The following is a 12606-nucleotide window of genomic DNA, read 5'->3' as shown; positions in this document are numbered from 1 at the left end:
GTCAACGTAGACCAATCAGTGCTGTTGATCGTCTTTTTCTTTGCTTCACCCTCACTCCCTAACCAATCATGTCAACAACGTGGTTACACAGGAAGACAGACGACACAATGTATGTTTAAAAAGACGTAGATGTAGTCTAGTCACTCTAGATTCCTGTCTCCCGCTCTCCTTCCCCTTTCTTTCCTCACCCCCTCCTCTCCTTTTCTTTCTCTATTGTCTTCATCCCTCACTCTGATTCTGTTTGTTCCTCTCCGTCCTTACACCCGCCTCCAATTCTGTCCTTTTACGACTTGACCTTCCCAGCCTCCTCCTCTTTTTCCTCCTCTTTTTCCACCCCTCTGTGTGTGTGTGTGTGTATATATATATATATATACGTATATATATATATATATATATATATATATATATATATACATATATATATATATATATATATTTTATATATATATATATATATATATATATATATATATATATGTATATATATATAAAATCTCAGAAGCACTCGAGCACCTCCTCGGGCTAAAGAAAGACCAATTAATTAAAAACACTAATAACCCTTTCTCTACTCAGAGAGAGCATTTTCCTCCTCATACATTATTAATATGGCTCTTCATGATCATTTGCAGGTAGTGTGTGTGTGTGTGTGTGTGTGTGTGTGTTCTTAGCTTAACAAGCGCTACTTTGAAAGCTGTGTGTGTGTGTGTGTGTGTGTGTGTGTGTGTGTGATTTCCACTCCGAGGTGCTCATTAAGAGCTGACCAGCTGAGAGTGATTGAGACGGTCTCGGCGTATATAGTAGGTCATGTCATTTGCATGGCAAGCACTGGCCAAAGAGAGAGTGTGTGTGAGTGTGTGTGTGTGTGTGTGTGTGTGTTAGCTCATTTGCAGCCCTTGTTTTTCGAGGTGGCTGAGCGGACCCCGGGGCCACTCGGATGCGGTGAGGAGGGAATATCAAGTTAAAGGAGGTTAATGAAAAGGTTTTGTGATCCTGATCTTTTCCCTGCAGTGTTTCTCTATCGTACTTCATACAACGCATGATACAAACGGTCTAAAGTACAATCATCACATACTGGTGTCTAAAATGAAAATGCAGCTGCAAGAAGTCAAGACAGCAACAAAGAAAATAAGTGAGACATCAAGACATCAGTCAGCGTCGCACAATGAGAATAGTTCAGTTGACAATTTGCAACCAGTGCACGCAGTTAGCTTAAGTTAGCATGCTGTGTAGACATGTAGCTAGAGACACATGACTAAAGCGGAGCTCAATACAAAATTCTGAGCAAGTCTATGATTGTGGGATTGTCTCCACATGGCTCTCAACATGGCGACGGCTGAGCCGGTGGCTAGCAGCTAACAGTGCAAAAAAAACCAGTAACAGTGTTGGCAGAGCAAACAGTCGCTCTGAATGTTGAATAGAGAACCTTCAACGTTATTTATTGCACCTTTGCTTTTCCAACTATAACATATGAAAATGTTTGCTGTGAAAAAGACCTATTGAAGAACACAGTATTGAGTTGCATGTCTTAGACTAAATGTGTGTTTTATTTAATGCTATAGACCCTCATTTAAAAACAAAGAAGACATTAAAAAAGTGAAAAGTCTCCTTAGTGACCACAGGTTGGCTGTATGCTTTACTTCCTATTAGATGTATTGTATGTCAGAGGTATGTCGCAATAACTGAGCTGCAGAGAGGGGAAAAAAAGTCACCAGTGGAGCTGAAACAAGAGGCGGAGCAACAGCAAGACATTTGAGCTTCAACGTCAGACTCCTGAAAGGAAACTGCAAGTTAGTAAACGCGACCGGAGGACTTCAGCTGAAACACGTCTTATTATTTCTCTCTTAAGAAATATCACAAGAAAGAAAGTTCACAGGATCTTTTCTAAACTACACAGTGGAGACTCTGCACGCTGGTGAGTACAGCTGGTGATCTTGATTGTGTTCAAACCACCAACATCAACACATTCTGAGCTTGAGCTGAGCTCAGAGACAGGGTGTGACACTTTAGTCTTTTCACAACAAGTCTTGTGTAATGAGACGTTGGCGTATGTGCATTGTAGCTCTATAAACAGAATTGCGTATTAACTTTGTTATAATCATATTTCATACATTTTTAAACAAATAATCAAGAATCTTGTGATTTTAGTTTAGCTTTTTCACACTTTCACTTTTGTTTTTATTGTGTAGAGATGTCTGCTGCTGACAGTTCGCTCTCTGAAAACCAGTTTCTGTGCTCCATCTGTCAAGATGTGTTCACTGATCCAGTCAGCACACCATGTGGACACAACTTCTGCAAAACCTGCATCACTCAACACTGGGATAGTAATGTGCTTTTCAAGTGTCCCAACTGTAATAAGATGTTCTCCACCAGACCTGAGCTGCAGGTGAATACTCTTGTCTCTGAGATGATTGCTCACTTCAGACAACAGAGAGCCAGAAGCAACAGCTCAGAGCAACAAGCTGCTGAACCAGGAGACGTTCCCTGTGACGTCTGCACTGGAACCAAACTGAAGGCCCTGAAGTCCTGCCTGGTGTGTCTGGTCACCTACTGTGAGACTCACCTGGAGCCTCACCTGACAAGATCAGGTCTGAAAAGACATCAGCTGATTGACCCTGTGGAGAACCTGGAAGGCAGGATGTGTATGAAGCACGATAAACCTCTGGAGCTGTTCTGTAAGACCGACCAGATGTGTGTCTGCTTGCTCTGCACTGTTTTAGACCACAAGACCCATGAGTTTGTTCCTCTGGAAGAAGAATATACGAGAAAGAAGGCCGAGGTTGAGAAGACAGAAGCTGAAATTCAGCAGACAATCCAGGAGAGACGACTTAAGATCCAAGAGTTCAAACGTTCAGTCAAGGTCAGCAGGGAAAATACAAACAGAGACATAGAAGACAGAAACTCTGTCTTCACCAAACTGAAGGAGGCTATTGAGAGAAACCAGACCAAAGTCATCAAGACGATTGAAGAGAACCACAAAGTGACAGAGAAACGGGCCGAAGGCTTCATCAAAGAGCTGAAACGGGAAATCTCTGAGCTGAACAAGAAGAGTGCTGAGCTGCAGCAGCTCTCACACTCAGGAGACCACCTTGACCTCGTCCAGAACTTCAAGTCCTCGGATGCTGCTCCACCCACAAAGAACTGGACAGAAGTCAGAGTCGGTCCACCTTCACGTGAGGGGAATGAGAGGAGGACAACTGTAGCTCAGTTACTGGAGATGCTCAAAAATGAGATGAATAAGGTGTTCAGAGAGACCGAGCTGAAGAGGGTCCAGCAGTTTGCAGTGGACGTCACACTCGATCCTGATACAGCAAATCCAGAACTCATCCTGTCTGAAGATGGGAAACAAGTACATCACGGTCTTGTAAGGAAGAATCTACCAGATAACCCAAAGAGATTTTCCAGTTGTATCAATGTTTTAGGGAATCAGTCTGTTTCTACAGGAAGATCTTACTTTGACGTTCAGGTTAAAGGGAAGACTAGTTGGGTTTTAGGAGTTGCCAGAGAGTCAGCCAATAGAAGGGGGATAATCAATTTGAGCCCTGAGAATGGTTACTGGACATTACGGTTGAAGAGTGAAAATGTCTACTTTGCTCAGACTGAGACTCGTGTCCCTCTCTCTGTGGAGTCGAAGCTTGAGAAGGTCGGGGTGTTTGTAGATTATGAGGAGGGTCTGGTCTCCTTTTATGATGTTGATGCTGGAAGTCTCATCTACACCTTTACTGGCTGCTCCTTCACTGGAAAACTCCTCCCATTCTTTTGTCCCTGTCCTAACCAGGATGGTATAAACTCTGCCCCTCTCATCATCTGTCCTGTTAACCATGCTGAGTAGAATAAACACTGAATTTATTTTAGGTGAAGACAGGAATGGATGTTTTCAAATGTCAAAAGTTGAATTTGATATCTGTATCTGATCTTTATTTTGATTTTATGATCACTGTATCACAAGTGGACACGCAGGTTCATAGATACAAAGATGGATGTATTTTGGTAAAAACACTGAAGAAAAGATTATTCTTTAAATCTCCGCCTCATAGTCACAAGCTTAGTCTGTTTGTTTTCATCCAGCTGAGTTGTTGTTTGATTAATTTGATATACAAGTTGATTTATTGTTGTTATTTTCATTTTCCTATATTTGCCTTTCTGCCAGAATTACATCTTCTCTGATCTGTTGAGAATAATAATTAAAATCATACATTATGTATATTTTAATTATTATTATTATCAGTAGTAGTAGAAGTGTGTACTTTTTCTTTAGTGTACATACATAAATGTTGACTTCAACGACAACAAAGTTATGTGACGTATGTGAAAGTGTGTGTATATATATATATATATATATATATATATATATACACTACTATAATATCAGACTAAATTTAACATGTTTATGTATTTCATAATCCATTGTACACTTTTATATTTTTATTTTGAATTTTTTCTTATACTATTGCACTGTGTTTATGTTCATGCACCAATCATCAAGCCACATTCCTTATATGTACAAACATACTTGGCAGTAAACCGTGTCTGATTCTACATATTATACTGTAATACTGTGTGGTAGTGTAAAGAATGATGGAAAACATATTGTACACTGTGATTATAATAAGATAATATTTCCTGTCTGGGGATCAATAACGGATTGTTCTATTTTAATTTTTACTTTAATCAAATTATGTTTATGAAGTGTTGCATTGTCAACACAATATATTGTAAATATTTGACTTAAATAAAATTTGGAAGGAAAAACAAAGGTCAGTTGTTTCCGTATCATCTCTTCTTCATGTGAACACTATCTTTTATTGAGTTTCCTCAGGTGAGTGAAACAGCGCCCCCCCTGGTAACAACTGGTAAATCTCATCCAGCCTGTGAGGTCAAACGTGGCTTTACACCCATGAAGAAGTCCACCGATGAAAGCTCAGGTGGATCCTTTGATCGTTAAATAGTACCGTTACGTACATGTGGTCAGTGTGAAACTGCTGAGAAACTGAGAATAGACATGTCTCTGTGAAATAAGCCCTGAAGTGAATTAAGAAGTCATTCTCTGGCCTCACTGCCAACAAAAGAAAGTCAAAAACAGGATTTAAATGACACAAACAGGAGAGTTCGCTTGTTCCCAGTGTTGCTGATTACTGTAACAGCAGATGGAGAGGAGAGGAGAGGAGGACCATCACAGTCACACATTCATCTTCATGATCGAGAGGAGAGAACGGGCTGCAACATCTAATAACGTGAGTTAAATACATCTTTCTACTGTTTCTGTCTCTTTCTCTCTGGTTTCTGCTGAAATGTCTCAGTGGTTCTTCTACAGTTCCTTTGGATCTATTTACACAAACAGAGTTTAAATTTGCGCGACTGATTATCAGAACATTGTACAAAATACAAGTTGTTTCACTTTCAATGCAAAAAATGCAATTTTTGCAGAAGTCAATATTTGATATGAAGGGAACTTATAATTTCTTGATATATGAATATTTGCAGATGCTCTGCTAGTGCTCAGGAACACAACTTCATTCATGTATTCATTTTAAATTTTGCTGTATAATGCATCATAAGCACTAATAAATGTCAAAATGTTTGTTGTGAAAAATACCTATTTACAAAAAAACAGTCTTCTCTTGCATGCTTGAGACTGGCCTATTTTGTTGTCCTTGTGTAAATGTATGTTTTATTTAATGCTATAGACCCTCATTTAAAAACAAAGAAGACATTAAAGTGAAAAGTCTCCTTAGTGACCACAGGTTGGCTGTATGCTTTACTTCCTATTAGATCTATTGCATGTCAGAGGTATGTCACAATAACTGAACTACAGAGGGCAAATTAAAATGTCACCAGAGGAGTTGAAACAAGAGGCGGAGCAACAGCAAGACATTTGAGCTTCAACGTCAGACTCCTGAAAGGAAACAGCTGAAACACGTCTTATTATTTCTCTCTTAAGAAATATCACAAGAAAGAAAGTTCACAGGATCTTTTCTAAACTACACAGTGGAGACTCTGCACGCTGGTGAGTACAGCTGGTGATCTTGATTGTGTTCAAACCACCAACATCAACACATTCTGAGCTTGAGCTGAGCTCAGAGACAGGGTGTGACACTTTAGTCTTTTCACAACAAATCTTGTGTAATGAGACGTTGACGTATGTGCATTGTAGTTTTATTAAACAGAATTGCGTGTTAACTTTGTAATATTCATAGTTTCATATTTTTAAACTAATCAAGAATCTTGTGATTCTGGTTTTGCTTTTTCACACTTTCACTTTTGTTTTTATTGTGTAGAGATGTCTGCTGCTGACAGTTCGCTCTCTGAAAACCAGTTTCTGTGCTCCATCTGTCAAGATGTGTTCACTGATCCAGTCAGCACACCATGTGGACACAACTTCTGCAAAACCTGCATCACTCAACACTGGGATAGTAATGTGCTTTACAAGTGTCCCAACTGTAATAAGATGTTCTCCACCAGACCTGAGCTGCAGGTGAATACTCTTGTCTCTGAGATGGTTGCTCACTTCAGACAGTCGGCTCAACAGAAAGCCAGAAGCAGCAGCTCAGAGCAACAAGCTGCTGAACCAGGAGACGTTCCCTGTGACGTCTGCACTGGAACCAAACTGAAGGCCTTGAAGTCCTGCCTGGTGTGTCTGGTCTCCTACTGTGAGACTCACCTGGAGCCTCACCTAACAAGATCAGGTCTGAAAAGACATCAGCTGATCGACCCTGTGGAGAACCTGGAAGGCAGGATGTGTATGAAGCACGATAAACCTCTGGAGCTGTTCTGTAAGACCGACCAGATGTGTGTCTGCATGTTCTGCACTGTTTTAGACCACAAGACCCATGAAGTTGTTCCTCTGGAAGAAGAATATACGAGAAAGAAGGCCGAGGTTGAGAAGACAGAAGCTGAAATTCAGCAGATGATCCAGAAGAGACGGCTTAAGATCCAAAAGTTCAAACGTTCAGTCAAGGTCAGCAGGGAAAATACAAACAGAGACATAGAAGACAGAAACACTGTCTTCACCAAACTGAAGGAGGCTATTGAGAGAAACCAGACCAAAGTCATCAAGACGATTGAAGAGAACCACAAAGCAACAGAGAAACGGGCCGAAGGCTTCATCAAAGAGCTGAAACGGGAAATCTCTGAGCTGAACAAGAGGGGTGCTGAGCTGCAGCAGCTCTCACACTCAGGAGACCACCTTGACCTCGTCCAGAACTTCAAGTCCTCGGATGCTGCTCCACCCACAAAGAACTGGACAGAAGTCAGAGTCGGTCCACCTTCACGTGAGGGAAATGAGAGGAGGACAACTGTAGCTCAGAAGCTTGAGATGCTCAAAAATGAGGTCAAGAAGCTGCTCACAGAGATCGAGCTGAAGAGGGTCCAGCAGTTTGCAGTGGACGTCACACTCAATCCTGATACAGCACATCCCTTGCTCATCCTGTCTGAAGATGGGAAACAAGTACATTGCGGTCTTGTAAGGAAGAATCTACCAGATAACCCAAAGAGATTTTCTACATCTATCTATGTTTTAGGGAATCAGTCTGTTTCTACAGGAAGATCTTACTTTGAGGTTCAGGTTAAAGGGAAGACTAGTTGGGTTTTAGGAGTTGCCAGAGAGTCAGCCAATAGAAGGGGGATAATCAATTTCAGCCCTAGGAATGGTTACTGGACATTACGGTTGAAGAGTGAAAATGTCTACTTTGCTCAGACTGAGACTCGTGTCCCTCTCTCTGTGGAGTCGAAGCCTGAGAAGGTCGGGGTGTTTGTAGATTATGAGGAGGGTCTGGTCTCCTTTTATGATGTTGATTCTGGAAGTCTCATCCACACCTTTACTGGCTGCTCCTTCACTGAAAAACTCCTCCCATTCTTTTGTCCCTGTCCTAACCAGGATGGTATAAACTCTGCCCCTCTCATCATCTGTCCTGTTAACCATGCTGAGTAGAATAAACACTGAATTTATTTTAGGTGAAGACAGGAATGGATGTTTTCAAATGTCAAAAGTTGAATTTGATATCTGTATCTGATCTTTATTTTGATTTTATGATCACTGTATCACAAGTGGACACGCAGGTTCATAGATACAAAGAGGGATGTATTTTGGTAAAAACACTGAAGAAAAGATTATTCTTTAAATCTCCGCCTCATAGTCACAAGCTTAGTCTGTTTGTTTTCATCCAGCTGAGTTGTTGTTTGATTAATTTGATATACAAGTTGATTTATTGTTGTTATTTTTTTTCATTTTCCTATATTTGCCTTTCTGCCAGAATTACATCTTCTCTGATCTGTTGAGAATAATAATGAAAATCATTCATTATGTATATTTAAATTATTAATATTATTAGTAGTAGTAGAAGTGTGTACTTTTTCTTTATTGTACATACATACATAAATGTTGACTTCAACGACAGCAAAGGTATGTGAAAGTGTGTATATATTATATATATACTCTACTGTAAATTAAATTGAACATGTTTGTATGTATTTCATAATCCATTGTACATTTATATTTTTTTATTTGGAATTATTTCTTATACTATTGCACTGTTTATGTTCATGCACCAATCATCAAGCCACATTCCTTATATGTACAAACATACTTGGCAGTAAACCGTGTCTGATTCTACATATTATACTGTAATACTGTGTGGTAGTGTAAAGAATAATGGAAAACATATTGTACACTGTGATTATAATAAGATAATATTTCCTGTCTGGGGATCAATAACGGATTGTTCTATTTTAATTTTTACTTTAATCAAATTATGTTTATGAAGTGTTGCATTGTCAACACAATATATTGTAAATATTTGACTTAAATAAAATTTGGAAGGAAAAACAAAGGTCAGTTGTTTCCGTATCATCTCTTCTTCATGTGAACACTATCTTTTATTGAGTTTCCTCAGGTGAGTGAAACAGCGCCCCCCCTGGTAACAACTGGTAAATCTCATCCAGCCTGTGAGGTCAAACGTGGCTTTACACCCATGAAGAAGTCCACCGATGAAAGCTCAGGTGGATCCTTTGATCGTTAAATAGTACCGTTACGTACATGTGGTCAGTGTGAAACTGCTGAGAAACTGAGAATAGACATGTCTCTGTGAAATAAGCCCTGAAGTGAATTAAGAAGTCATTCTCTGGCCTCACTGCCAACAAAAGAAAGTCAAAAACAGGATTTAAATGACACAAACAGGAGAGTTCGCTTGTTCCCAGTGTTGCTGATTACTGTAACAGCAGATGGAGAGGAGAGGAGAGGAGGACCATCACAGTCACACATTCATCTTCATGATCGAGAGGAGAGAACGGGCTGCAACATCTAATAACGTGAGTTAAATACATCTTTCTACTGTTTCTGTCTCTTTCTCTCTGGTTTCTGCTGAAATGTCTCAGTGGTTCTTCTACAGTTCCTTTGGATCTATTTACACAAACAGAGTTCTGCCAGACGGTTCTATCAGAACACTCTACATCTTAACAGTGGATTTTAAATATGAAAGAGAAATGCATTTTTATTTTGCAGGAGTCAGTGTTTACAATGATATAAACTCAGGATGAGAGCTCATAATTTGTGTGAATTATGAATATTTTTCTGCTAGTGCTTGGGAACATTCATGTCTTGCTTTTAGGTTTAGCTGCATAATGAATCATAAGTATTAATAAGTAACAGGTTTACTGTATGTTAGGCCTTGTTGGTAAACGTTTGTACACCAATCATACAGACAGGATTAACATAAACGTTGATATGTCTTTAAACGCCTCTGCTAATAGTTTAATAGTTAATTTTTCTGCATATTGTAGCATTTGTATCATGTGAAAACCTGTAAAGTTCTGTCTGCAGACATTTTTTAATTTAACTGATAGATAACAGCATGAACTGTTATGGTTAAATATGCAAATGGGACATTATCTAGTAGTATTTTTTGGTGAATTGTGAAGAAAACTTCAGATGCAAATAGACAAATAAAACAAGCTAAATGTGTGTTTTGGATGTTTTTTTCCCCACTGGTCTGAAAGCAAAATAGACCGAAATCGATGAGAGCATGAAAACGATGTTTCAGTCTCTTTCTTTTTACGTTTGCATCGTGCTTTTATTTTTATGATCGCACGATACCAAAGAAACGTGCAATCAGTCAAATGGCCACAAAGTAAGGGCCCCTCAGACGATCTGGGGTGTTTTTTGGCCCCTAATGGTCTGGAGCTCCGGGGCCACTTTGCCCTGTTTGTCATCACCACCAGCGATTAGGAAACTTTTAATTTCCCCACCAGGCACATTTATGTCGAGGAAGAGAGATTAACGCTCACCCCTTCACAATAATTCACAAACTACATCCCAGGTTTAATTACGGATCTCCCTGATGGAGTGGTTGCACTGCTCAGTGTGGGGCGACTTCCCCTTCTTCACTCGTCTCACCGCTCCTCAGAGAGAGAAAATCGTCAACACCCCCCCCCCCCCAAAGACTCCAGGCTGGGCTTCACGAGGACGTTGAGGGGCCCTGAAGGAGGCTCGTCTCTGCTCCTTCGGAGTCGGACTAATCCAATATGGCTGCTAATGAGATCGTCCCAGTGTCCTCTAACGCATTACAGTACCTGCCTTAACTGCTCGGATGAAGGCAGAAACAGAAGAGGAGACAGGAAACAGAAGAGAGGACTGCTTTCCTTGAGGCTGCAGAAGAGGAAGAGGAAGGAGGAAGGAGGAAGAGGACGCTCCGAGTCACATGACGGCTGAGAGTTTTGAGCTCTGAATCTATTCCTCTTTCTCTTTGACATCCAGGAAGAGCTTTTGCTGAGTGTGCACGCTCTCCCTCCTGCACTGATCTGCTTCTTAAATGATTCCTCTGACGAAGCTTTAAGGTTCGACCAATCAGCTTCGTCCACTGACGGCCTGATCATCAGCTCGCTCCAACGCTACGTTAAAGCTAACAATACAAATACAAAAACGGCCATGTTTTTTTAAAGAGGCAGAATCATCGTATCGTGTCTTTGATCCTGCTTATGGATCGGTGCGCCGTTAATAGGCATGAAGCAAAAAACAGAAAGGAATTAAATTAGAGTTTTGCTTCGTTTATTCTCCATGAGAGTGAAATTATAAAGGAAATATTGCAATTACCTGAACGTTGTTCTCCTGCACATCAAGTTTATTTATGCTTTTAGTCCTGTGATCTCTCTTTGTGCCAGCAGGTGGCACTGGTGTTTAAGTAAAGCTCCTCAGGTCACACGGACACCCACACACACACACACACACACACACACACACACACACACACACACACCCCTAGCTTGTTGTCAGGTGTCGGGTGTCAAACTACCAACCACACACACTTGAGGGAGTGTCGCCAAAACACCTGAGAAGCTGAGAAACCCCCTCAGAGCTCCGAGAGGAGAGCAGGACGGACGATAATACTGATTATGTATCTAGATAAGGATAACGATGATAATGTTAAACCAGCAGAGGAGGAGGTCAGCTCTGGTGTTAAGACTCTTTGTTCTGTTGTCCTTCCTTTACTGTTAAAACAGAGATGTTTGAAAGTGAAGTCAGTTACAGTAACTATCAAGATAAACGGATGTTTGGTGACCGTTTTATTTTGAAATGTCTCCCTGAACGTTTGTAGACGTACATCAAATGTTGAGGGTTTTTCCTGAAAGACGTGGAACTAACTCTCTCTAGTTTCCTGTACTTTATTTTGATATTCGTCTGTTCATGATCTGTGTGTGTGTGTGTGTGTGTGCGTGCGTGCGTGCGTGTGTGTGTGTGTGTGTACACAGTACACACAGGTGCATGAGATTCCTCGTTGGTACAAACACTCTGACCAGCTCATGAAAAGCAGAATTTCCGTTCCCGTGTGATTAAAAAGGACAAAACAGAAGTTAATCTCAGGCCTACCTGCTGTCGCCGGGCGAACGCCACAGCGAACGTACTGATTGGCTGTCGGCCTCCGGCCCCATTGTTTGCGGCCGCGCTTCTGTTGTCTCATACCTCAACAGCTGTAATGAGAGAGGGGAGGCAGGGAGGTGGATGGGGGGGGGGGGGGGAGGCAGGGAGGTGGATGGGGGGGGGGAGGCAGGGAGGGGGGAAAGCTGTAGGGAAGCTGTTGAGCTTAATGTTTAATAAGCCACTGGACACAGAAGGAAACCTGATCCTCTCCGGAGAGGCTGGCGTGTGTGTGTGTGTGTGTGTGTGTGTGTGTGTGTGTGTGTGTATGTGTGTGTGTATGTGTGTGTGTGTGTGTGTGCGTGTGTGCATGTGTGTGTGTGTGCATTTGTTGTGTGAGTATCCAAGCGTGCTGCATTATTCTCTGGTCGATGTGTGAATCGGATGCTCTGTTGTAATGGACTCTGTGTTCAGCTCCAGGTCGGCTCGAGTTCCTCCTCAGAACACAAGACTCCTTTTTTTTCCCTTTTTTTTTTTTAGTGTTTCGTATCGACATCAAATCAGACGACCTGGTGTGAGCTGCAGAAGCAGGAAATGATCACCGGCTGATTCTTTTTCTTTCCCTGAGCTCGTTGTTTTTTGGTTTTTACTGCACACGTCGACCTCGTTCACACCAGGTTTTAACTCGCCGTCTTTATCTGGATTAGAAAATATGCAAAAACATGCGATGAGATCTGTGAACGCAGAAAGCGACGCTGGAG

The 12606-nt window shown here is 41.1% G+C and overlaps 2 protein-coding genes across 2 annotated transcripts; both read left to right on the top strand.

Moving 5' to 3' along the window:
- The first annotated feature begins 1783 nt into the window (after positions 1-1783).
- Positions 1784-4675, top strand: LOC137877734 (E3 ubiquitin-protein ligase TRIM21-like). The gene is made up of 2 exons (XM_068717798.1): positions 1784-1912; positions 2187-4675. Exon 2 carries the CDS (start codon positions 2189-2191, stop codon positions 3827-3829), a length of 1641 nt encoding a protein of 546 aa, XP_068573899.1. The 5' UTR covers positions 1784-1912; positions 2187-2188; the 3' UTR covers positions 3830-4675.
- Positions 4676-5913: 1238 nt separating this feature from the next.
- On the top strand, positions 5914-8804 carry LOC137877770 (E3 ubiquitin-protein ligase TRIM21-like). The gene is made up of 2 exons (XM_068717868.1): positions 5914-6004; positions 6276-8804. Exon 2 carries the CDS (start codon positions 6278-6280, stop codon positions 7925-7927), a length of 1650 nt encoding a protein of 549 aa, XP_068573969.1. The 5' UTR covers positions 5914-6004; positions 6276-6277; the 3' UTR covers positions 7928-8804.
- The last annotated feature ends 3802 nt before the right edge of the window (positions 8805-12606 follow it).

Source organism: Cebidichthys violaceus, unplaced genomic scaffold (assembly GCF_023349555.1).
Source record: "Cebidichthys violaceus isolate CVI_PGR_0920_01 unplaced genomic scaffold, fCebVio1.0.p SCAF_22, whole genome shotgun sequence".
In the NCBI taxonomy this organism is placed as follows: Eukaryota; Metazoa; Chordata; class Actinopteri; order Perciformes; family Stichaeidae; genus Cebidichthys; species Cebidichthys violaceus.
Note: the sequence above shows the minus strand (reverse complement) of the source record. Positions and strands in the feature narration are given on the sequence as shown.